This window comes from Corapipo altera, unplaced genomic scaffold (genome assembly GCF_003945725.1).
Source record: "Corapipo altera isolate COAL_440 unplaced genomic scaffold, ASM394572v1 112, whole genome shotgun sequence".
NCBI lineage: Eukaryota > Metazoa > Chordata > Aves > Passeriformes > Pipridae > Corapipo > Corapipo altera.
In genome coordinates, this window is record NW_020884899.1 from 1,948,031 (window position 1) to 1,974,278 (window position 26,248).

At 41.1% G+C, this 26,248-nt stretch overlaps 1 protein-coding gene across 1 annotated transcript in view; it reads left to right on the forward strand.

The window, feature by feature from the left end:
- Window positions 1–2,184: 2,184 nt before the first annotated feature.
- Window positions 2,185–26,248, forward strand: part of ADGRL4 (adhesion G protein-coupled receptor L4) — a 76,522-nt gene continuing 52,458 nt past the window's right edge. The window contains exons 1-2 of the mRNA XM_027649200.1: window positions 2,185–2,824; window positions 4,314–4,463. Of these exons, the coding sequence (XP_027505001.1) occupies window positions 2,803–2,824; window positions 4,314–4,463 (172 nt within the window). The 5' untranslated portion in view covers window positions 2,185–2,802. The remainder of the gene's footprint in view (window positions 2,825–4,313; window positions 4,464–26,248) is intronic.

The window sequence follows — 26,248 nt, forward strand, 5'->3', positions numbered from 1 at the left end:
TTGTCCATGTCCCTCCTCTCTGCCTATAAAGTCAGGCACCCATCAATACTTCAGTTTTGTGACACCTCAATATTTTTTTCTCAGCATATTCTGAAAATTGTGACAGCACAAATTTGAAAGTGTCTGCTTTCTCATGTGTTCACCTGCTCATCTCCACTTGTTTAAATCCTATCCCTGTGTGCCAATAGATATTATCAGTAAATCCTCCTGGTTTAATCTCCAAAATGTCTCAGAAATCTCTCCTTTCCTCTTCATTCTCCCCATAAAATCTTTGTCAAGTCCATCCTTCTCCACATCCATGTCTACTGCGACCTTGCTGTCCTCAGCCTCTAAATGACACTCACATTAGCCAGTTTTTAAAGTAGTGTAATGCAAAAGTAATCCACTGCTCCCAGTATTGAGATCTCATTAAGATATTTGTAAATCCCTCTTCTTCTCTGTCTCCCTGTTGCCTTCTAAATCTGATCGAAGCTCCTTTTATCACCCAGAGTTCCTCCTGACCTCGCCTACCTTCTGCTGTCCTTGCTCTGTTCTTCCACATCTTTCTTCTTTATGTGCTCCCTGCTCCATTGCCAGTCACAGTGTAAACCATTTGCCAATTAGACCTGTGCACTGCCCTCGATGCCATCCATGATATCTGGAAGTGGAGCCGCTATTCCAGATGGAAAATACTCCCATGTCATTGGCATAGTCCCCTTTGTAAGTCCCCTTTATAAGTTTCAATCACTGACTACTAAAAAAGCAAGTTATCACGTATTTTCCTAGAAAAAGGAAAGGAGATATTTGTCTTCTAATAGTAAGAATATTGGTTTTTTCTGAGTAATCCACAATTTCTCTTTAGGCCTTGAATCAGAAAAGGAATTAAAGTTTTTACTATAAATTTACTATCGCTATGATTAAGAATTTGCTCTCCAAACAATCTATCCAAACACCCCTTGCAGAAAACTGATGTCTAAACCATGTTGAAATGTTCATCTCTTACTTTTCATAAATACCTTTCCAGCTCTTAAGACCTGAATTTTAAGTTGTAACTTCTTGCTCTCTCCTCTTGCTTACTATTAAAATCTTTTAGCCTGGGGAATAAAAAGCCACAGGGCAATAAGATATAATTTCTGCATTATGGGTTTCACAGCCCTTATTAGTACACTGAAGTTTAGCAGCAGGATCTGTCAGTTAGTTCAGACCAGCCAAGTTTACAACACAGCTCCTGCCAGCACAAGGGACAGGACGTGCAGATCAAAGCTCTGCTCAGGTCATCTGATTTTCTGTTCCTGTGTCTCTGTGCATTAGATTACGGGAAAACTTAACAAAACAAACTAATTCCTAGTCCCTTCCTCTCTTACCCTTCAAGTCCTGTCCCCCTCACAAAGTCTTCCTACACCTGGACCCTTTGTTCATTTTTCTGCGGTTCCGTCAAAAATTAACATCCGGTTCCTGGAGCTTCCTCTCTCTTTGCCAAGGTGCTTCAGGGGTGCCTTGTGCCAACCAGACCCCTACGTGCTGTTCCTCCACCTCCCTGACCTGAGCAGAGTTTAACCCACTGAACTCCAACCAGCACTGATCATGAAGCTGGAAAATGACAGAAAGCAAATTGTTCCTAAAAAGTTTAGAAAAAATGTCACCCCATCCACCTCTAGAGATAATTCCTAAGACTGGGTTAATAATGCTTTCCCACCAGGTACCTACCAAAGTGCCAGCCTCAAAACTCTCCAGTCAGACATGGCATATTTTGCCACAGTGACATCCCACAGCCTCATGTCTGTTTTATTTAGTTTAGAGAGATTCTCCACTCTTCCAGCAGTGTGCCTGCTTTACCAAATTGGTTATATTGAATATACAATAAATATATAATAACAATAAATATAATAAATATATAATAGTAAATATATAACTATATAAATATATATAAATAAATATACAAATAATAATAAATTAGCTATATTGATTATTATTACACAACACTCTATTTCAGTCCCACGAACTCATAGAAACTTGGTTCTCTTTGGGCTCCTGAGATTCCTGACCATACAATTGTCTTCCTGCCTCTTTCCTCCCTGCCTATACGTCTTTGTTTTCCTCCTGAAGTGGAGTTCAGTGATTTCCTGTACCTCCCTTACAGCCCATGACCCTTAAAGCAACGTTGCTTCGCTGCACTAAGGGTCCATCTCAAAACTGAGGAAAGCCGTGGGAAGAACAACTGCAATCAGTCAAGACTGATTCAAAAAAAGGAATCTTGGGGCTCACACATACTCATCTCACCAGGAAAAGGTGGAAGGAAGCTTGTAGACCGTTACCTCTGAGGTCACAAACTCTGAGCAAGTCACTAATCTCCTCCACCTCTTCCTCACCCTCCCTCATCTGCTGCTCCATTCTGCTGCTGCTCCTGTACTTCTCCTGCCAGCAGGCTGCTGTCAACCCTTCCAGCTTCATCTTCCCCCTGCCCCAGACCCACTCTCCCAAACAGTTCCTTTACCCTGTGCTCCTCTAACCTCCTCACCCCACAATCTTCCCTGAGATCCTCTGCAGGCTCCTGTTTCCCTTTGGCTTTCTCATTGCTTTCCTACTTGCCAGAAGAGCAGGTCCTCAGCCCCTCCTGACCCTTCCTGTCCTGCCTGTTGAGCCTCAGGAGCTTCTGGAAGCTTGGGACAAAGGGCAGTGTCGGGGCTGTGCCTGCACTGGGACATCGCTCTCCTGACGGGCATATGTGTGTATTTTGCACATGGTCAGATATTTTAAGGCAGGGAGGTTTTTTCTGTGACACAGAGGCTCTACACCAGGCACTGCACAGCAACAGCATCACCAATGAAACTGCTTCCATTCCTAGGTAGGTGAAATCCCTGTCCCTGGGGAGCGAGTGGCAGATGAGAAGGGAGTGGGATCTGGCAAGGGGAAATTGGTGTATTGGGGATGGTGGAAACTTGGGGGATACACAGGACTGAAAGTCCCCATAGCTTTGATCAGTGTTGCTACTGCATTCAGCAATTGCATGGTTAGCATCATCCCCAAAACCAAATCCCACAAATGCTTGTCTTTATCTCACTGTGGGTTTTGTACTGTAAGAAAAAAAAAAAAAACAACCAGAAACATTGTGGGTTTCTGTGGGTTTGGTTTAGTTTGGTTCTTTTTTCTTCTCTCTCTCCATCTGCTTGTGAGATTTTTAGATTTCACATGCTATAAACAGTAAAATGACAACCGAATCCCACAGGTTTCTGTTTTAATCTCTGGAAAATGTTCTCTCGAAAATATAGGGAAAAGATGAAAATGGGTGATACCTGAATTTTGTGCATATTTTATAGTCTTTTGAATTTTCCATGAAATTTTAATTTGTCCAAGAAAACAATGCCTAAGTGAGATTTCATGAAGCAATTAATCATGTAATTGTAATACTAGGCTAGCAAATGTCCAGAATAATATCCAGGTAGGGAAAAGCAGAACTGCAGGGGAACTCAGCATCCAAAAGGATCTTTGTGTTCTCCAACTTCCATTATGTCCTGCTAACAATTTATAAAGTACAAAGTAAAAAAGTACTTTCCCCTCTGAGCTAAATGCCTTATTTGTAACCTATTACAGGGTGTGTATAATAATTGTGTATAATAACACAGTAAACCAATATTTTTCTCAAAAAGAAAGATTCCTTTTTTTCTTTGTGTTGGAAATCATATGCATTCATACCATGGAAAAGTACTTATGCCATTTAGGAATCATCCAGGGGGTGGGAAAAAAAAAAAGACAATGCTTTCATAACAAGGAAATGACACTTTAAGGGATTAAATTTAAATAATTTGTATAAATTTTTAAACCACGCTGTCATAATGCTGTAAATATGCGACATATCATCCTAATCTCTCAGACCATTCCTATGTGTTAGTTGTAAAACTGCTTATAAACATAAAAAGTCTGATCAGGGGAACCCTCTTTGGTGTTTTTTCCCTTGGATGTTTGGGCAGTTTGGATTATACTCGATACATAATTCAGAGTGCAAATAAACGCTGTGCTTTACCAGAAAGGACCAGAGAGCTTTGAAAGCCATCCAAGTGTTTTCCTCAGATCACTGAGTAACTTCTGTGTTGTTTACCAATTTTATACTGGTTGAGAACACACACAAATTCTCAATCTATGGTGTCTGCTGCTTTACCAAAGAAGCTCCTGTAGTGGTGGCCCTTGCCTCATCCTGCAACAGAGCTGAGTCTGCAATGGCAGGTTCACAGGAACACACCCATTTCGTGCAAATCTGTGGCCCAGATCTTGTTTTAGAGCTCATGAGAATCATGTTTTTAGATAATGAAACAAGTCTGATTTTCCTTTTGTTCCAGTTCTGGTTTCCAGTCTGCTGGACTATGGCTGCACCTCTGCCAGCTGTAACATGACGTGCCACAAAGATGCCAGGTGTGAAGTCCAGGGTGGCACAACTGGCTGCTACTGCTCCCAGGGATACACAGGAAATGGAATAACATTCTGTTACGGTAAACAGACCTTACCTATATGTATTTTTGTCATGTGCTCGCTTGAAAACCCGATTTAAAAGCCCCTTAGCTCAAGGATTAAACTTTATGTCACAACAGCACACACTTACATGTTTTCAAAGCCAAAAACTTCAAGGTTTTCTGAGAAATTCTACAATTTCCTCTCAGCATACCACACACTTCAGCTGAGTATGACCTGTTTTCCAGCTCTCCTTTCCCGTGACAGTCGTTAGTGCATCTTTGCTGATTTATCTGCAGCAATTTCACTTGTGACTCAGGACTTCTGAAGCTTGGAGGTGGCCCAGTGGCTGCTTCCCAGCCCTCACCTCCCTTTCCCACACATGCAGCACTCAGCCACTCTTCCCAGTAGCTGATCACAATCCAATAACACAGCTCCTGGGCTGCTCCAGGAGGCTGAGGAGCTCTGTGTGTGCCACAGAGATGCGCCAGTGATGATTTTTCCACTACAGCTGTTTGCAAGAGAAATATGCCAGAAATCCCCTGAAGAGGTCTGCTTTTGGATGCCTCTATCTTCCATCCAAAGAAAATGATATTTTTCCTGCCTTCATTTTTGAGTTGTTCTCTGCTATGAATAGCTCTAATGCTTATTTCCACTGTCAGGTATAGCTATGTCCAGATGCAGACAGGTTGAAATTCATATGAATCCTGTCACTTTTCAGTATCCTGAGAAGTAGTTATGAATAGTAACCATCTATTTGCTCAGTTTCTGCGTTTCAAGCATCTTTGAAAATTTAGCAGTCAGTGCTTAGCAGGTTTGCTATGAGCACAGGTGAGCAGCCCATGTGTAGTTTGGATTTTTATAGCTCATTTGCCACGGTGTACTTGGAAGTGTGCTTGTTTAGCAAAATACAGAATGCCTTTTTCCTAAGAAAGCTGTCTATCCTTTTGTAAACTGGGAATGTTTAGAGAGGAATATAGCTGGCTAACCCAATAAACAATAAGGAATCACAAAATAACAGAATAACTTATTTTGGAAGAGATTTCTGAAGGTCATCTGGTCCAGCTCCCCACTTGGAGCAGGTTCAACCTAGAGAAGGTGGCTTGGGGCCTCATCCAGCTGAGCTTTGAGTATCTCCAAGGATGAAACCTGTACCTCTCTGGGTCCTTGTTCCAGTGTCTGACCACCATATTTTTGAAATTTTTTTCTGATATCTGTTTGATGTTTCTCTTGTTGCAGCCTGTAACTTTTGCCTCCCATGTGCACTTACTACTGTACATTTCTAATAATAGTTCAGCTTCACCTCCTCTATAATCCCTGCTGACCTACCATTAGGTAGCTGGAGGTAGCTATAGTATTTCCCCTTTGCCTTCCCATCTTAAGTCTGAACAAACACTGTTCTCTCAATCTCATCATTGCATCAAGCGTCATGTAGCTTCTAAACATATTTCTTGAATTTAAGGCTCACCTTGCCCTAAATATAGGTTAATCATTATTTGTCTATGGAAAATAGTCTGTCTCTGGTCAAAAGAGAATAAGAAGAAATGGCCTTCACAGCACTAATATGGCATTTGCACTGGTTCAATTTCACTACCATAAAAAAGTTGGTTGATCTGAAAGACAAGTGCACATTATGTTTGCAGAGTGAAGAGCCTACACTTGTGAATAACGCAGAGAAAGGGGAAAACCAAGCCAATTTTAGCAATACTTCCTGGAACAAATCAAACAAACACTTACTTCTCTAGCATCATAAGGTACCCACTACATTATCTGTAGTTTTCTAGAAAGCTGTGATTATGAATCATCATTTAAATTTTCAGTAAAGATATCTTTTGTTCTCACTGACGTGACTGATATTCTTCATCCATTATATAGGTACCCATTATAATATTATGAAATCCACTTGTGTGAGGCCAGATTTATCTTACCTTCCATGGCTTTTTGTCTCATACAGTACCTTTTCCTCACTTTCTCTTTTACCTGTATTTTCTTAGGGAACCCTACATTCAAAATCCAAAAAAAACCATAATAAAATTTCCACCATCGATCCAGGCAAACAAGATACCAGATGTACTTGTGGTACTTTGCAGTCGAGTGGCAATGGTCTGAAGCAAACCTCGTGTCAGGAGACCAACTTTTTCTCTGGTAAAATACCTCAACAACCACCAAAGTCACTTACCCTGCAGCTAAGCAGCAAAGCTCGTGTCAGAACTGTGTGGCTGTTGGCCCTGGAAGAGGGACGATGTTTCTCTAGGGCAGCATGTTACACTGTGCATTATTAATATTGTGCAGCAGCCCTTTAATAGCATAAAAAAGTAACCTGAATTTTAATTGGGTGGGCTCCATAAAGGATTAGAAATATAGGCTACACCCCATCATAAATAGTTTAAAGCTATGAAAACGTAAGGCAAAGCCCGGGGTGTTTAATGATGTATGAGATCGTGCTGTTCTGTGTGGAGAAAGCAGCAGGTGTATCTGCTGTTCTGGAGATAGCTACCCATTTTTATTCTGTTAATAATCTTGGGCTTTTACAATGACAGTGCAGTCACCTTCAAAAGTGATCATCAATTATGTGCTAATACAGGCATTTTCTAAAGAGTGTATATAGCACATTGTGTTTATGTGTTTGCCCTTTTGGTTATTTAGACAGGTTTTGAAAGTCGTGGTTACTGTCAACAACATCAGTAATTTTGCAAAATGTGGAACCAACCTCTTCACTGTGCTTATCCTGGTAGACAATTAAACCGGACCAGTCATTGTTTTGAGGCTTTGGAACAAGCAATTCAAATTCCTTCTCCTTGTAAGAATGTTGAACAAGAAATGCTAGTTTTCAGGTTAGTCCTCTCAAGCTTTTATAGATGAGAAACTCTTCCTTTTTATTTATAGGTACGTTCTCACTGTTCTTGAAAGGTTTACATTCGCTTCTCTACTTTCACTTGCTTGTAACACCTCTTAAATACTTGTAAATGTTATTTCTTTGCTAGCCTTGTCTTTTCAATGTGACACGCTTAGACATTTTCCCCTGAGTTTACTGTGCTGCAAGAGGCAATAATGTCCTGTTACATTTATTTCCTAGCACCATTATTGATGAATCATGAATCACTGATGTCAGCATACCTTAGGAATGGGGTTTGTTAGTTTTGACTTTGCTCCCTTTGCCAGCTGGCTAAGTGACTGCAGAGAGCTCAAGATTATTGGATTTGCTGTGTATAGATAAAGACACATAGATATGAATTTAATTTCCTGGTGTCAAAGTCACGGCTTTTAAAATAATTATCCTCTTACAATCTTTCCCACAAGATTTCAACCACTTTAAATTAGGTCATGTTTTGGACTTTCTGAAGGCATACTTTGGCCAGTCTAACAAAAAGCTAATCCTCTTCATAATCTCACTGTCTTCAGTAAGAATATGTGCAGGAATGCACATAGTCAGGAGAATAACTGATTGTGGTATCTGGCCTCTTTTATACATTGGAATTATAACTTACATAGCAATAAATTCCTTCTATGCAGTATCTTCCAGAAAGCCATAAATGAGTCACCTTGTCAAGTTTTACACCTCTGAGGTACAAAATATATACCAGTCTTCTTACTATTCTTTTGTATTTATATTTATTGTTTTGTGTAGTATTAGATGAGAAAGAAAGACCTCTGATAATAGAACTATTTTCTTTTTAGGACTCTGTTCTTGGGCAGATGTGAATTCTGTGAACATAATGCGTGAGGTTTTAGCTTCACATTATCATACACCTAATTGAAGCAACATGGGCTAAAGCTCTTGGCATAAAAATAAAACATAAAAATATATCCAGATAAGACTGATTTATGGAGAAGTTAACTTCCTTTTATGCAAAAATACTGTGGATTTTTTACAGTTAAATAGCATTACATTTGCCACTCTTGTAAATGCATTGATATAAAAAGAATCGGACATATAAATTGGGTGTTGCTCACAATCCCAGCTTTCTTCCAAAGGAAAATTAAAGGAAACAAACGAAATTTCAGATCTTTTAGAGAAGATTGGGGGTGGAAGCGAAACTTCACCGAAGCCAATATTTTATTTTTAAAAAACAAAGGGGAAAATGAGTTGGCATCAGTGATGCTTTCCTAAGCAGCTCTGCTGTTTCAATACTGGCTGCTTCTTGATTGCTGACTGCCAATTTGCTGCTTTGCTGGCACACTGCAGGAAATTAAAGTAAACAGCGTGATCACAGTGTTTACTTTAACTTTCTAAAATACGGAAGGAAAACGAAGCAGCGCTGTTTGTTCCAGGAGGGTAGGCAGGCAAGCAGGAAAAAGCCTGAACACAATATCCCTCCCAGATATCCCTACACAACATTCCCTTGTAAATGTCACTCGCAAATTATACTGCAAGACTAATCAGTCTGACTTGTAAAATAGTTACAGCTCTTCCAGAAATATTGAGCAGGGGCTTAGGCTGTCAGGGCAACTTTGTGCCGAAGCAAAGCACTAACTCTGTTCCTAAAGTGAAATATAGGAAGATTCATCATTTTCCAGAGGTAAAAAATACATCAGTGTAAAGTGGTATTTTATATCAAAATACAGAATCCTTCTTGGAACACAGGGCAGGTGGTGTAAACTGCTGAAACAAATTGAAAGCCTATTCAATATCTGAACACAAACATATTTTCTTGTTTTACTGAGGGTCAAACGACCAACTCTCTGGCTTTTGCCACTATAAAAAGGAGATTTCCTGGGAGAACTCAGTTCCTTGCTCTAACATGATGTCACTGTGTCTCACCATTGGTTTTTATGGCAGTCACTGAATTTGCTTTGATTCACTGGTGTCACTGTTGCCATTCTGCAGCACACAACTGCTGTATAATTTTCAGGGAATTTTTACTTTCAAATTAACATGCTACTGCATATAATCATTTTATTCTATCCAGAAGTGTTCATCAATAGAAAATTATCTAATCCAAATGCTGCTTCACCAGAGGAGAATTTTTTTATTATTATTTTTTTGGTACCAGAAGGCATACATCACTGAATGTCACTTCTGTGTTTACCAAATAGTCTAAAATCACTGATACGGAAGATCCAATCCACACACTTCCTAAATTCATTTCACTGCTATCAGTTACCACATGCTATGAAAAGGCAGATTGCAGCTGCTCTAGCATAGCACAGCAGGAGAAAGATATGCCTTAGCCAAACACTAATAACAGGGCTCCACTCAGTGTTTGACAGCTTCAAAACCTTGAGATGTGCTATGCAGGAGGCCAAAGCAGACCACTGGTTCCCAGCCCTTTTGACATGCTCCTCGTAGCCTCTGGGTTCATCTCACTCTTCCTTACCCTTTCTACTTTTCCCTTCTCCTCCTGTATCTCCCAGTCTCTGCTGGTTTGCCTCTAAATTCTGCTGGAGCATTTGCATGGTTTCAGGGTGGACCATGGTAAAAACAGAGCATGAGAGGGCAGGAATCATCTTCAAACTCAGAACTCCTACTGCGGGTTATAGTGGCTGGCTTTTCAGTGAGCCCAAGAATTTCTAGGAAGGCACCATCTTGTTTATTGCATATATAGGTATTATATTTAATTAAATCTATGCCTTCAAGCTTCTTCTCCAGGGGACAGGAAGTTTACTTCCCTCACATGACTTCTTTGTTCATAAGGTAGCGGAATGTTTTTCTACTTTTCTTGAAGTGCAGAGATCGACTGCTGAGCTGTGAGATGTTACCCAGCTGAGGTATCTTGATCCCACATTCTGGATTAAACCTGTAGGTAGATCGTGGAATTGAAAAGTCTGGACAAAATAGCTGGGAGGATTTAATATTCTGGTGCATGACAGGCCATTAGCCTTGGAAAGCTTGGGTGTAAACGTTAACAGAACGGGTTCCTGGCTGTTTGGGGACCTACAGCTTTATGTATGGCTTTTGCCTTTTCATGTGCAAGATGTCACACTTTCCTGTGAATTTGGGAAGGGCTTGATGGCTGTGATGTGTGCAGACTGCTGGGGACTAACCAGCTGCTGTATGGTTGCCTTCCAGTGGCAAAGGACAGAGCCACGTTTATGCTCCCAAAAACAGCCATGCCCTTGGCTGACAGTGTTGGTCAAAACAGCTCCTGTAGGCTTGAATTTAATTTTTAAAGCTGAAATTGCCTATTATAACTAGGTACTTTTGAAATTTTATATTTCAGTTGAAACATTTAAGAGCAGATCAGGAATTTGAAAGGGGAGAGTGTGCTACAGCAGTGCCTGGTGATGCATGAGAACATGAGTCAGGCAGAAAACAGTGCAGGATGTTTGCAGCAGCAATACAATCCTGCTGAATAAGACACAGTGGAGGCTGTCTCATTCCAATTCTCTTACCTCTGTAAATGGCTGGGCCCATAAAATTTGGACTCAAAGCTTTTTATGCATTCAAAGTGCCAAACCCAGTTTCCTCACTCATGTGAAAAAAATCCCTCCCACCTTCTCATTTGAATGAGATAGAGAGGAATCTTCAGAGGGTTAGCTCTTCTCCTCACTGCCAGAAAACACAGTTTGCCTCAGCCAAAGATACAGCCCACAATAACCATTTGTAAGATTGACCCTGACTTTAAGAAGCCTTGGACAAAGTCCATTTTAGGAACTTTTTAGATAGACTCATTACATTCACAGATTTGAGAAAAAAAAAGTCATCTCTATCTTTTTTTATGGGTTTTGTTTACATTTTCTTGAAACGATACTTGGAGCATGACTAAAATGCAGTAATGTATTTTTTGAAAAGACCAGAAACAAACAAAACTTCCCCTTGTTATATCTTTAATCATGTCCAATATCTCTTTTAAACCAGTCCTGTTTGCATCTAAAAAGAGTTTTTAAAAAGTGTGGAGATGATGTGGTAGAAAAGAGTTATTTGTCTCTCTCAAAAATATACCCAAACTTTCAGGCTGATCAGCTGCTCATGGATGGTTTCTTACTTGTTTAATTCAAAATGTGTTTTAACCCTTGCCAAATAATGCTAATTTCCTTTCTTGAGAAAATACTCCTTTCATCCTGTTTTATGCTACTAAGAATCAATATGTTACATGTTTAGAGGATGTGGGAAAATTCATTTAAGGAGCTTTAAACTTATAATTTCAGAGTCTGCTTACTTTGTGTTTACCAGAGATATGATTCCCTTCCTGTGTCTCTAACATCTGAAGTGGTCCCAGAAGGTCCAACAGTAACAATACAGTCTTTTCACTTGCTGGTCTGAAGTAAAAGAATGGAAAGTATTTCCAGAACATGTATACTCATACAGGTATATTAAATGCACAAAATTGCATACACATGGACCTATGTATAAGAAGGCATGTGAATAAAAAGCAGAATATTCTATTAAAAAAAGTGTAATCCAATCCCAAAATTGTCAATTTTACTCATTCTGTGGTTATATAGTTGAAATTAGCTTTGTTAAGGAAAGACCAGGATTTATTGGAAAGAAATTGCTTCCACACATTCCAGTTCCTTGAGACTTGCACATGGCAGAGGCCACTGCAACCATCAGACTCTGCAGCTGCCTTTGGGGCTATGAAGTCAGTGCTACCCACGTAACAAGGGAAGTATCATCAGGAATTGCACACTTAAGAGATGATGTCATTTCTGCACATATAATATCCCAGCAATCTGCTATATTCATTTTACTTTTGTCTCTGTAACTCTATATCGAATTCACAGAGTTCGAGTAGAAAAGTGTTCTCTTTGGGACCTTTTCTATTTTTTTCCTTATTTTAATTGCTGTTTTTTTGTTTTTCTCGGCCAGAATAAACCAGCCAGGAGTGGTGAGGTTGTATGTAACCACATCTGAAATGTGTAATTTATTTGAGATGATATGCTGGTGCACAATTTTTCAGTGTATGACTGAAAAATTGCCAACTGAGCTGCTGGCAGACAGAATATCAAACCCAGCTCAGCCCTGTGTGTAAGAAAGAGTTTAAGAAGGTAATTGACACTTTGGGCCTCTATTTGCCAAAGAAAGAGATAATGACGTTCTCCAAGAAGATTAGAATCTAACCAAACATTGTGCTCTAAATATAGAGCACAAAGCCAGGTGATGTTTGTGAAAACGCTGCCAGGCTGCCGGAGAAGGAGGGGGCTGAAGGACTGCAATTTTCGCACTGTATATTTTTTTGAGGTACACAGATTTAATTTAGAGATTGTGGCTCGAAAATGAAATTTACAGTAGGTGTGTTTTTCGGCGATAAGAGATTGATTTTGTGACCTCGGTACGCGCTAATTGAAATATCTGGCGCCGCGTTGTGCTGAGGTTAAAGGAAGCCCCGCGCGCCTGGAACCGCGTTCTTCCTTCACCTTGAACCGCGCCGTTAATCACGGCCACAATCACGGGCAGGAAGGAAGCTGCCGTTCCGCTGGGGTACAAGGAAGCTGAACAATCTCTGCCTCATTGTCTAAGGGATGGGTTGTTGTGTGATTACTCCAGGCCAAGTTTAGGAGATTCACGATTAGTTTAAAATGGAGATCAGAGGTTGGAGTTAAGGTTTCGGCGAGCACCAGAGGCCAGAGCCTCAACTGCTGTGGTGCGACCAGAGCGAACACAGGGGGTTCTTTCATCTGCTCACCACAACTGCGGCTGCTGCTTTGGGGCCAAGACAGCTCTGCCCTGTGCCCTGTGCCTTGTGCCAGGAGATGAAGAGGGACCTGGAGAGGTTGGAGAGTTGGGCTGATTCCAACGGGATGAGGTTCAACAAGGCCAAGTGCCGGGTCCTGTACTTTGACCACAACAACCCCCGGCAGCCCCACAGGCTGGGGACAGAGTGGCTGGAGAGCAGCCAGGCAGGAAGGGACCTGGGAGTGTGGATTGACAGGAAGCTGAAAATGAGCCAGCAGTGTGCCCAGGTGGCCAAGAAGGCCAATGGATCCTGGCCTGGATCAGGAACAGTGTGGCCAACAGATCCAAGGAAGTGATTCTGCCCCTGGACTCAGCGCTGGTGAGGCCACCCCTGGAGTGCTGTGTCCAGTTCTGGGCCCTCAGCTCAGAGGGACATGGAGGGGCTGGAGCAGGTCCAGAGAAGAGCAACAAGGCTGGGGAAGGGACTGGAGCACAAGTGCTGTGAGGAGAGGCTGAGGGAGCTGGGGCTGTTCAGCCTGGAGAAGAGGAGGCTCAGGGGAGACCTCCTCACTCTCTACAACTCCCTGACAGGAGGGGGGAGCCAGCTGGGGGTTGGTCTCTTCTCCCAGGCAACTCTCAGCAAGACAAGAGGGCTGGGTCTTAAACTGTGCCAGGGGAGGTTTAGGTTGGATATTAGAAAGAATTTCTTTGCAGAGAGGGTGCTCAGCCATTGGAATGGGCTGCCCAGGGAAGTGGTGGATTCTCCATCCCTGGAGGTTTTTAAGATGCAACTGGATGTGGCATCAGTGCCATGGGCTGGGAACCACGGCGGGGTTGGATCAAGGGTTGGACTTGATGATCTCGGAGGTCCCTTCCAACCCAACTGATTCTGTGATTCTATGATTCTATGATTCTGTAAGAAAACCGCTAAGTTTTAACAAAAGCCTTGGGCTGACAGGGAAAAAACCTCCATCCAGAGTCCAGACAAGGATCCATTGATGTCACGGGTTTGGAATGTCCTGCCCAAGCCCGGAGAAACCATGCCCTGATCTCATCAAACCTGTGCAGAAAACCTTTTGTGTTTTATCTCTCCCTTTGTGTTACCTGTTCCACCCTGTAAAATCCTCTGAGATAAAATGGGGTTTTCCCCATGAGGTAATTCCTAAGACCCCAAGATGTGTTTTAAGAGTTTTCCACTTTCCTCATCTCTGGAAGATCCCCACTTGTAATAGAATGAACATGCAAGGCCCCTGCTGAATATGCAAACCACGAACCCTTTAAATATGAAGTTGTGAATCCAATAAATGATCCCAGTTTTCTGCCTCCCCTGGGATCGTCTTGACCTCCTCAGGACTCCCCTGGTGGGGTTTTGATTTACTGTGTCTGCTTTATTTAGCTAGGTTTCTGTCTTAGCTTGGACTTGCACAACTGTGACAATCTGAAGTTGTCTATAAACCAGTGTGGCAGGGTGCCCCATTCTTTAGCTTATTACTTAATCTTGCACATTTGTTAGGTTGGCACGGGATCTTGCTTTTCAAATAAAGGAAAATGAAAGCTCCTGAAAAGCCTTGACAATAAATGGTTATTTGTTCAAAACAGCCGAGTCTAATCTCTGTTTATGTTACTAGACTTCATGTAATGGTGTGGCAATAGAGAAAAATAGCTTTTCAGGATATGCAGTGGCTTTTATGTTTTATTTGTAATGAAAACCATGCACATAGGCAGCAATCTACATAAGTTACAGTGAGGGAGAACATAAGCATAGATGGTGACTTGCATGTTTATATATTTACTTTTTATTTGTGGCAAAGTGTCTGAATCTCAATTTTTAAAAATGTGAAATTAGGCTGAGGTTTTCATTTACCAGTGGCAGAAATTTACCAGTGGAAGACTAAGAGAAAAGGTGAATTCAACCTCCACCAGGAGACCACAGTTTCTCTCCTGCCCCATCTGTGCAGAGGAGCCACTCTCACAACAATTGTCCTATCTTCTCATGTTCAGTCTCCAGCTGGGACAGAGTACAGTGATCTTCACTGCCCTCCTAATGTTATAATGGGTTTTGAGTAACCCCAAAGCTCAAAAGGACTGAGGGCAACAAAGCCTTGGCTCACAGGTTGCATCAGGAGCGTCATGGAGGGCAGGGAGTCATTGCAGCAGTGATCTGTGCATCATATGATGGTCTTCATGGCTGATCTCTGGAACATCAGAGGCCCCAAGGAAACCTCAGAGAAACTTTAGGTTGTTGGCATGGACTGAAAGAGAAGTCCAGTTAAGCTCTGTGGGCCTAAATAGGAGTTCTGAGCCTTGCTTTGTTCTTTGTGGTGATGGGAAAGGAGTAGGTGGAAAACTGTATTACAGTAAAGGCTGTGCCTTACTTTTTCTCTTTAATAAATCATTTTGCTGGGTAGCATTGATCCTGAGGAAGCTCCACCCTTACCAAAATCAGCCTGCAAGAAGTTCAGAAGGGAGAGGAAGCTGGAGGCACTCAGACGAACAGTTTCAGACCCTTTGTTCCTATCCAAAATATTCCATTATTTAGAGCTATGATGAAGCATGCATCAATTCATAAATCTGACCCACTGTGCAATATAAAAATGTCAATATTTCTCTCCCATTGTGTAAGAGATATCTGGTGCATACAGAAAGAGTTCCATCTCCTTAGCTACCACAGAGAAAATGGGAAAGGCAAATAGCCTTCAAAAGTGACTTGAAAGCAGAGATGAGGAGAAGTTTCTAAAACTTAACACGGCTTTTCATCTGGGCAGATCAAAATAGAAACTGTGCAGGATGGCAGTTGTAACTGATGCAGAGCTATGATTTGGCTTCTTTTTTTTAATGTTGTCATGCAAATCTTGGTGCGGTGATTCCACAAAGCTTTTAATCATTCTCAGCTCCGTGGTTAAAACCTGGGAAACTCATAGAGAAAAACTGTCTTCAGAAAACGAGGTCGCTTCAGGGATGCATCATGCAGCATCACTGGTCTCAAATAAGGCAAATATTCTGTCCTTCACGTGTCTGGACACAGCAGAGGGTCACAGAAGTGTTGAGCTCTGTTTGTGTCATTTTGCACGTGAGGTCTGAGGTTTAGGCAGATGTCAAAGGAGAGGCTGGGATAATATTTACACAGCTGTAGGCTGCAGAGAAAGGAACTCTTAACTGAACTTTTTGTATTTCCTCTTGAAGAAACGGGTGCTATGCTAATACCACCAAAACCTTCTTGCTGGTGTGGAGAGATGTGCTAAAAAACCTCTGGGCTTTATTCTCTATTCTCAGAGAAAGCCATTGCAGCTTTTATTGGCTGTAAAGTGCACTTGAATTATTACTCACATTTTGGCCCTAGACTGATGAACATTCAAGAAACTTTTAACCTGACAATGCCACATTACCCTCAAGGAATGCGACGCAGACAGGAACATTCCATTTTGAGCTTGATGTTCAATCTAGTCAGGGGTCTGTGCTGCAATATGGGCACCTGGCTTCGAGTGCTGCAAGAGAAATCCAGGAGCAGGGCTAGTGCTGCTTTCACTGTCACTGTGGTAAAAATAGACCTGCTGCCTCTGTTCTTGTAGCAGTAAGCAATGACAAGAGCACAGAGGAGTATAGTGAGGTATTTTATTGTAGTTTCCTGCAGAAGGGGTGATGCTGATGACATTCCTCTGACAGGGAGGTGGGTGACTTACGAGTGAGTCTGGCAAGCCACAATGGCTGTAGGACACAAAGCCACAGTTAGGGGTGGATTTTCCAAAGAAATATGTGTTCAGCACTGTTGAACTGTCTGGCTCTATCCTAGGTGCCTAAAGGAGGACTGAGCTGTTTCAAAAGAATGCTCCCAGTTGCGGACGCCAAGTAATTGAAAATCTGAAGTGCTTTTATATTTTCCTATCATGTGTTGTCAGTTTGGGCTTTTGATTGATTTATTTCTTTATTTTTAACTCTAAAGACCCTTTAATTAGGGAGAGGAACTATGTGAATGAGCTGGAGCTGCTGGTGGTAGCAGCTCCTTGCCATCAGAGATTCGGTAATTAAATAAGTAGATAATATCCTCCTTATTGAGAAGATTTAGAAAATCATAAGGACTTTGCATTATTACAGTGTTTAACATCCACAAATGGAGTAAAAAAACCCATAGTGGCAATTTTCATTAGTTGCAATGCATGTGGAGGGCTCTTTTCTTCCTTCAAACAGCCAAACACTAAACAATTCCTAAATCCCTCCTTGTTACTTATGTTTTGTTCTTAGTGGTTAAAAACCCCATAAAGCAGAAATTGAAGACTTGCTATTAAAATACTTGCTGACAGCTCCATTCAAAACATCCTTCCAAATAGTGCTATATCCCATCACGATTCATTTGCTATTCTGATATAGTTGCTTTAACAAGTACCTTCCTTCTTGTTTAGGGTCCATCTCTTTTTACTGGAAAATTCTTCCTTTAAACACTTTATTGAATCTCTGCTACAAACAAGTCCTTCTCTGGTGTGGTACTGTTTGTGTTACAGAACACATGTAACCCCTAAAAAAAGCACAGTGACAGGCTTATCAGGGGTGGAAAATGAGAAAACAGCCAGAAAAAGAAACCCTGGCCTTTGTCACCTCCTCACGTGTGGTGTCGGGGTGCGAGCGCCCCGTGAAATTAGAGCAAGTCGGGATTTCTGGCTCAGCATATTGTCCCCACATCCCTCTGTGCCCAGGAGGGCACACTGCCCTGCAGAGCTGGCACACACCAGGGCACTGCTGGGCACTGACTCTGCCAGGGCAGAGGGTGTAAAGCAGCACAGCTCCATCGGCTGCGGCACCAGAATTCGGCTTCCACCAGCCCGAGGCCAAACCCGGGAACATCGCGGGGATTAAGTGGTCCCCGGTGAAGCAGGGTGAATTCACTGTTGAAGCTTGAAGTTAGAATTATTTACAGTCACTTTAACAGGACAACAGCTGCTCTTTACCTAGAGATGAGCCAAGAGCACTGAAAGAATTTGGATCTGAATTGCAGATGGATGGATTTCAATTTGATTCAAGTAGCTGGACTGCCGTGATTCTGTACTGTGAGCTCTCAAAGTCAGAGCTGGAGAGAAAAATCATTAATTTGGAAGCTGATACTCCGAAAGACTTTTATGAAGCAATATATTTTCATAGCAGACACAGATCAATTTAAAAGTAGTAATCAAGAGCCATGTGCTACGTGTTCACGGACAGAAAATGTAGGGAATCCAGCCAGAGCCAGACACTTAACATTCCAAGCATTCAGACTAGCACTGAAGATATTGCCTCTATGGAAAATAGTATAGTTCAGAATTAAAGTTATTGTGAATTTGTGAGATAATCACAGTGCTGTGCAGATACAAAGACGCTGCCAGATTGCTACCAGAAACTAGCTCAACGTAACTTTTCTAGGCAAATTTGGGTTTAACTTCTGTAGAAATTTTGGTGGAAGGAAAAGTCTTTGCAAATGTTTCACAGAAAACACGTGTTCAATTCTTGAGACAAGAGAGCAAATTGTAATATAATAGAACACCTTCAAAACACCTTTTATCATATTTGAAAGACATTCTCTAAATTCAAAGTAACTATACCATCTTTCATCAAATGCAAATGAGATTCAGGCTCAAGGGTTTTTTCCTTACCAGTCCTAAAAATTTTGAGATGCAATGTTCCCTCAAAAAAATAAAGCATTCACACACTACTGTTTTATATCATGCAAGTAATAGCATTGTACAAAACCAAAATTTGTATTTACTTGGATACCACTACAACCAAATTCCTCCTGGAAATTTTTAACCTTGCTCCCTGAGTAGTCTCTTTGGGATACTTATATGACAAAGTTGTAGTCACCAGCAGTGGTAGGTATTTCAAAAGGTTGATTCATTTCCTCTCTTATGGCAATCATTTTCAGACTCTGCTCTGTGCCATGGTGTGTTTGAAATCAGATCCTCAAACATTCAGGATCTGCACTTGGAGCAGACACAGTTTTCACTCCTGTGCTGAAGTCATCCTCTGTCATGACTTGAAGTAACCTGAAGACACCTCCATCTGTGTTATGTACAATCTCTTAGGTTGATTTTTCTCCAGTTTTCCATGTCAGTTGTTACCAGTCAGGAAAGAAAGTAGGGAATAATGAAGCCTTCTACCTGATGTGGTTTTCTCTGTGTCATGGTTTAACTCCAGCCAGCAACTCAGCCCCACACAGCTGCCAGTTTACCTTCCTCAGTGGGGTAGGGAAGAGAATCAGAAGGGTAAAAGTAAGAAAACTTATTTGATCAAGCAAAAGACAGTTTTATTTGATCAAGCAAAAGACAGTTTTCTAAGCAAAGCAAAAGCCATGCACACAGGCAAGGCAAAGCAAGGCCTTCATTCACTACCTGTGGGCAGGCAGGTACTCAGCCACCCTCAGGACAGTAAGGCTCCATTGTGTGTGACTTGGGAAGACAAAAGCCATCACTCTGAATGCTCTCCCTTCCTTTTTCTTGCCCCAGCTTTATATGCTGAACATGATGCCAAATGGCACAGAACATCCCTGTGGGCACTCGGGGTCAGATGTCCAAGCTGTGTCCCCTCACAACTTCTTGGGCACCCCCAGGGTGGTGTGAGAAGCAGAAAAGGCTTTCACTCTGTGCGAGCCCTGCTCAGCAATAACTGAAACATCCTTGTGTCAGCAACACAGTTTTCAGGATAAATCCAAAACATAAATCCCCATACTAGCTACCATGAAGAAATGAACTCTATTCCAGCCAAACCCAGCACACCGTGGGAGTGGCATCAAAGTGTGATGATCCTCAGTACCTCTTGAACTCTGCTATCTTTCATTAAAATTAAATAAATAAATAAATAAATAAAAACACAAATATACTGAAGAATCCATATGGAAGGGTAATTCTGCTTTTGACTGAGCCATGAAAATAATTTAACCTTGGCCTTGCATTTCCCCAGCCACTGAAAATGAACAAACCCAAGACATAAGATGGTAGGAAGCCAGGTTTCAGACATTACAGGTCTTGTGGAATGTTCTGTTTTTTACTAGTATTCAGAAGCATTTTTTATGTAAGTTGTTCCTTTCCATTTTGCTTGGCTTAATTTTGAGAAATATAGAGTCAAAATTTTATTTGAACTGAAGGGTCTGATTAGACTTACAGTCTATTTAGATTTTTCTGCTCCTTGGGCTATAAAGTAGTAGAAAAACACTCTTTATAAATACACACATATATATAGACCATACTGTCTAGGTACATTGAAACTATCTGAATTTATTTAATCTATGTAAAAGTTCCAAAACCTTGATTTGCAAAATTTATATCCATAGCCAATTCATCATCTATAATGGATGAGAAATAAATAAAAGTATGCTGTATTTGAGCACTCTGCACATGGTATCACTAAAATAGATTAGGACAATGGCATACCTTCATAGGTGTTTCCATAGCACACAGAGCATAGTGCTTGGAAAAAAATCTTATTTTTCATGACCAGCCTGATTTAATGAAGTGTCCCTGCCCAGAGCTGAGGGGTTAGAACCAGATCTTTAAGGTCCCTTCAGACCCAAAGCATTCTCTGATGACTCTATGATTCTGTAACACAGGATCTATCAGGCATCTGCATAAATTATTTTTGCTCTAAGCAGACTCCATTTGGGTGGATTGGGTTGCTCGTGGAGAGTGACATTCCTGAAAGAAGTGACTTCATGTCAGTTTTTACTAATTCTGTTCTCTTTGTGTTAATGGTATACGTGTACAAGGCACACAATGAAAATGGTAAGATTTTTACCTCAAAAAGAGACATAATATATTGATGTGAAGACAGATGGCTTTGTATTACATTGCTGTATGAGAGTCTGTAGCATGAAACCTCATGTATTTTGTGAAAAATCCCAAACATAGAAATTTATTGAGACCAGAAAATGAGAATTAAGATGTGGGATCTTTGGGGGAAATATTATCATTAATAATTATAACCCAGCTGGTTTTGTTGTCATTTCTCTGCTCCAGCCTTTGACAGAGCAGATGTAAATGGCTTTTTTCTGGTGTGTCAGTGGCCTCCCATTATTATCAGCTGAGACATAAAACCCTTCCTCACATATTTGTATAGGTAAATCTGGTCACTGACTCTTACCATTCCCATCCTCTCTGCTTTCCCTCTGTCCAATATCTCTGTCCTCGATGGTGTTGCCAACATCATAGTAATTTAGTATCATCCACGAATTTAATTCTCAGAATGCTCTTTTTTTTTTTCCAGAGCATTAATAAACGCAGAAGATAAAACTGGGCTTAATATCAGCTCCTGGGGAAACCCAACTGGATGTCTCTTCACAGCTCAGTGCAGTGCTGCTTGTCACGACCCATTATCCTTTGTTTACATTCCTACAGCCAGTTTTCAATCCACATGGCAGCACTCTTACCCAAGACATTATAAATTATTTTTCTAATAAGATTTTATGAGCCATTGTATCAAATGCTGTACTACAGCCTGCATATATCGTATTTTCAGCAACTGCTGATATTCACACCCAAGGTTTTAAGGCAAAGGGGGTAGGAAATCCCAATTTACACACTTCAGCAGTGGGATATCTCACGTGAGCAGTGCCACCAGAAGACAAGGAGTGGTGGAGACATGGGACCAGCTACAGTTTGGGAGATACAGTCAGAAGGAAGGGATAGAAAGGCCTGGCATGGTGGATAGCAGGGGGAGAAGGGCTGCCATCGTGGTCTGAACAGAAGGAGGGAGCAGGGGAAGTCAAAGAGAGCCTCAAAACTGGGAGTCAGTTTGACGGGGGAGTTCTGCAGCTGACAGCTCTAGGGGAGGATCTCTAAGCTGTCATTCATTCAGTGAATTTTTCTGGTGCTGTTCAAACCAGGACCCATGCCTTGCTCTCTTTCATAGTAATTCCTGTGGTGCTATTTGCATCACACACCACTTGGGGCTTTGGAAAATAATTAGAAAATAATCTGAAAATAATCCAATTTCTCTGAATAAATTCAGATGTAGGTATCATGGGTGTGCACTGTGCAGTTTAAATCTGTAGCCCATCTCTTCTTGTGCCATTTGGGCCATGTAGATTAGTGAGGATAGGAGCTTTTGCTCTCATAACCCCATGTCTGGGGCTTGTCCCTTACTCAAACAGAAACACAGGGACAGACCTTGCACTGGCTTTACCAAGAGCTACTCCTGCCTGAGAACGGCAAGATCACACCGAGGATCAAATCCTCTTTGTGAAGGGATTACATTTCCTGCCAAATATGTGACACAGTTGAGTTTCAAGCACACACAAAATCACAAAATAAATCTGTGTCAAGACAGACATTTAGCAGTGGCTTAGTATCCAGGACTGTCATGGGAGACAGCTCTCAGCATCCAGTCTAGCAAGATCTTCTGGCCAATATCTGCATGACCTTGGGATCTATGTCTCTTAAATAATTTCTAGGGATGGTACTAATGAAGTTTTGGTACTAATTTACGTGTACTGTACAAGTGTGGATTCAGACATTTAAATTATATTGGGAGACAACCTCTGAGAAGTCATTTCTAAAGAAACTAGTTTTCCTTCCTGTCAACTCTTGTCACTGCTTGCAAATCTTCTCTATCCTTGTGTTGCTCACCAATGCTTATCCTTGGACTTTAAAAGGCATTCATCAAAGAGATAACAGATTTCATTTTGTACATCACCAAGGATTATCCTGTGAAAACAATGCTACCAAAAGTACGTGATGGCTGATTTGTAAAGAATGTGGGGACACTCTGTACATATTACAAAAATGTCAGTCCAGCTCCTGGAAAAAATAAGTAATGTGAACTTGTTCGAGAGATTCCTGGTTTTGGCAGTGCTGGGTGCTTGCTTTGAGAGCTCCCAAAAGTCATACTTCCTGTGCTGGGACAATCAGAGGTAGATGCTGTTACTTCCATCCTGGAAATGAACTGCTAATGCAGTTAATACCCTGTTCAGCCTACTCACTTAGGAAACTATGGGTAATAGCGTAATGAGATTCATTTTTCTTATGTAAAAATAAAAGAAGAAAGAAACGAAAACAGAAGGATGTTTTAAACCAAATATGACAGCCTTAAAGATTTTGCACCAGCTTTGCCCTTTGGAATTAAAGAATATTTAAAGCAGACTAACTCAGGGTGTGTTGGCATGGCTATATGACCCCAAGATCCAATCCATACCTCAAGATCACACCAATTGGAACAATGCTCTCATGAATAAAATAATGCAGGATAAAGGGTTATTATGATTTCTTTTGTCGGCAGATTATCTATGTACACCTTGTAACACAGGCTGGCTCTCTGGAATATCAAGCACTTCAAGGAATCTGTTAGAAAATTAATTACATCATCCAGCCAAAGCAATATGAGAAATGTCCTGGAGTCTACACTGTCTTAATGTTGACTTAAAATCATATATTCATATTACCTTTTTATGTCTAGTAAAGCAATGAGATGGAGCCCTTTTTTTTTGCCAAAGTTGTATTATCTCATTTCTCTGAGTTAGGTAAACTGTAATGTGTCTGCTTTACAGATGGGTAAACTTAGCATAAAGAGAGGGAAGCCACAGTTTTCAGTCAAGAGTGCCTAAATGTAAGCACTTCCATCTATACTGGTCAGCCACAGTGACGGTGGCTCCTAAAATGAGCCTTTTTCCATTCATTTATATGACAGATTATTTTACTTTAAACAATTCTTGGATAAAATACATTAGGCATCCCTAGGGCAGGAACCTGAAATCAAGATTATGGCATGAGGCATTACCTGCCTGGCTGGAGAGATGTGCTCGTGGGCTGGGGGTGATTGAATTGATCTTGCCAACCTAAGCAGCTTCAGTAGGAAGGATGGGGTGTAGTTCTGCTTGGGTGCTGGGTGATTAGGGTGCTTTCCAGGTTTGTTTAGGACTGACTCTAAACTCCTGCATACTAAAACAGTGCTAATGAAGAGGGCATTGCCACTACCTCCTTGTCTTTCTCTTCTTCTTCCTGTGTTTAAAGTGGCTGCAGCTGCACTGATGGTAGCACAGGTTCCCGTGTGTGTTTGCAGGACCCCAACCCCTTGGCAAAGAGTTCCCAGTGGAACTGAGGCACCACTGAAAAATAGAGACTGGTCTGCTTATTGCTGGCAGGGTCAAGACAGCCCAGGGCATATCAAGGAGCACAGCACAGGAATTCATCAGAGTGCTTTTGGCGCCAAAATCTTTTTGTCATGTCGTGATTAAAGAAGTGGCCACAGAGCAAGTCAGTAGCCAGTCTTTTCCAGCCAGCATTTTGAGAAATGTCCTATGAATTATAGTATAGGATAAATTATAGGCATATAAATTGCAACTAGTAGGATGGAATATAAGACCTGCTGGGGGTTCTAGCCTGCATGTATGGAATAGTCAACATACTGTTTCCATCATTTTAATAACCTTTATAGAGCAGGTGGCTGATGCAGTTAATGCAGGTATCACTTTTCTTTCCCTATGTGATTTGCTGTGATGACAGGTCTGTCGTTTCATTTTGAGTATTTAAGGATATTAGGAAGCATTTTTAGGCAATCATCTAGTATAGGTATTTTCAAGCATGCCTAAAGCATTATAGGGCGTCACACCTTTCACACTGCATATTTCTAAGTAAGTATATGATGTGTTCTGTGTTAATCTGTGGAAAAACTATGGACAAGATCACCAGCTGTGATAAACTGTCTAGCTTAATTTAGTTGGGTGGAGTTATGCTCTTTTGTTGCAGATGGAGATCAAGTCCAACATCTTACAATTGCAAAGATTTCAAAGATGTGAGACATTCCTAAGATCACTGAAATGTATATTTTGCATTTCAAAGATAAAATACAGAAACCAATATGTCATCAAACCATTTAATTTTCTTCCAAGTTTGAGAGTGAATTGACAAGAGATCAGCAATTGGCAGGAGAACAAATGAAACATATTGAAAGAGGCAATTTGGGAGTGTCGAGGGAGGCAGATGTGTCAGTTTTACATCTGCTCAAGCAAAGTCCTTGTTGCTGTTTTTTTCCCCCTCCACCTTTCAAAAAATATTTCATTATCTAAAGGTTTCATTATTAGATAATTGAATAATCCTTTATAAATGGCCAAGGAGCACTCTGTTCATTGAAGAGCCCCTTTCATTGCCCTGCTGTGACTCTGGCAGTTGCAGCTCGTCCGGGGCAGTTTCTGATTTTTTTTTTTTTTTCTCAGAACTCGTCACACCTGACACACACACAGGATTTCAATTGCAGCTGAGTAGTTTCCTGGGCCCCAATGCTCCCGATGCCAATCTACCACCCCTTTCTTGAACTAGCTATTAAAAGGGAAGGAAGTGGAAACAGCACTGGGGTTTCCACTGACAGTCTGTTTTGGGGTGTAGACAGACATCATGGCAATGAGCCACAGCAGCGGGAGGAAAAAAAGCAGGAAGGGTAAGTGCTTCCACGTTTTTAAATGCAGACAGCAAGGTGGGACCCTCACACAGTTATTTTCTCCCTGAAGCAGGTAGGCAGGTATGAGCTGAGTCTGTCAGTAGGTGTTAGTCAGAGCTGCAAGTCTGAAGTGTGGCAGCAGCTGTTGTTTGAAGAAATATGGACAGATAATGAAATGAGTATTTCTCTGCCCTTGACTTTCCCTTGACTTTTTGCTGGTCTCTGTTTTCTTTATTGTTAGTTTATCATATGTCAAATCCTTGTGAGGGAGTTTTCAGAAGTGCATCGGAGGCAGAATTATTTAACTCTTAATATTTCATTAATTTTCAAGAGATCTGATAGGTAGTATGCCCAGGGTGTGTCTGCAAAATTGGAAAACCCTAGAATTTCATGAGAGAAGTGGTAGGACCACTGGATTTGCAGAAGCTTTTCTTGCCAAGTTATGTATCTGTGAATCAGATCTCATGTATGCATGTACCCTGCAAACAGAGAAAGTGGAAACATGAAAATATGTGATTTTCTTTTATTTAAAATAGATGCTTTCTGTTGCTAGGAGTCTGATGCTTGGGGTTTGGTTTGTATAAGCTTGAAGTATTATAGTTGTTAATGTGATTTCAGGAGTTAAATCTTTAAGTAAAAAAAACCAAACTGAATATTGTAAAAGCATTCATTTCATATATTGGAGGCATTTCTAAAGACTGCACACCATAGCCTTGAGGTGTATGAAAATAACAAACAATTCTGCTCAAAAGGCACTATTACAACCCTCTTTTTGTCTGCAATTTTTACCTGAAATTCTACACTACAAAAATTTTTCCATAGGAGAGGAAACTTTGCCTTAAATTCTGCACTACAAAAATTTTTCCATAGGAGAGGAAACTTTGC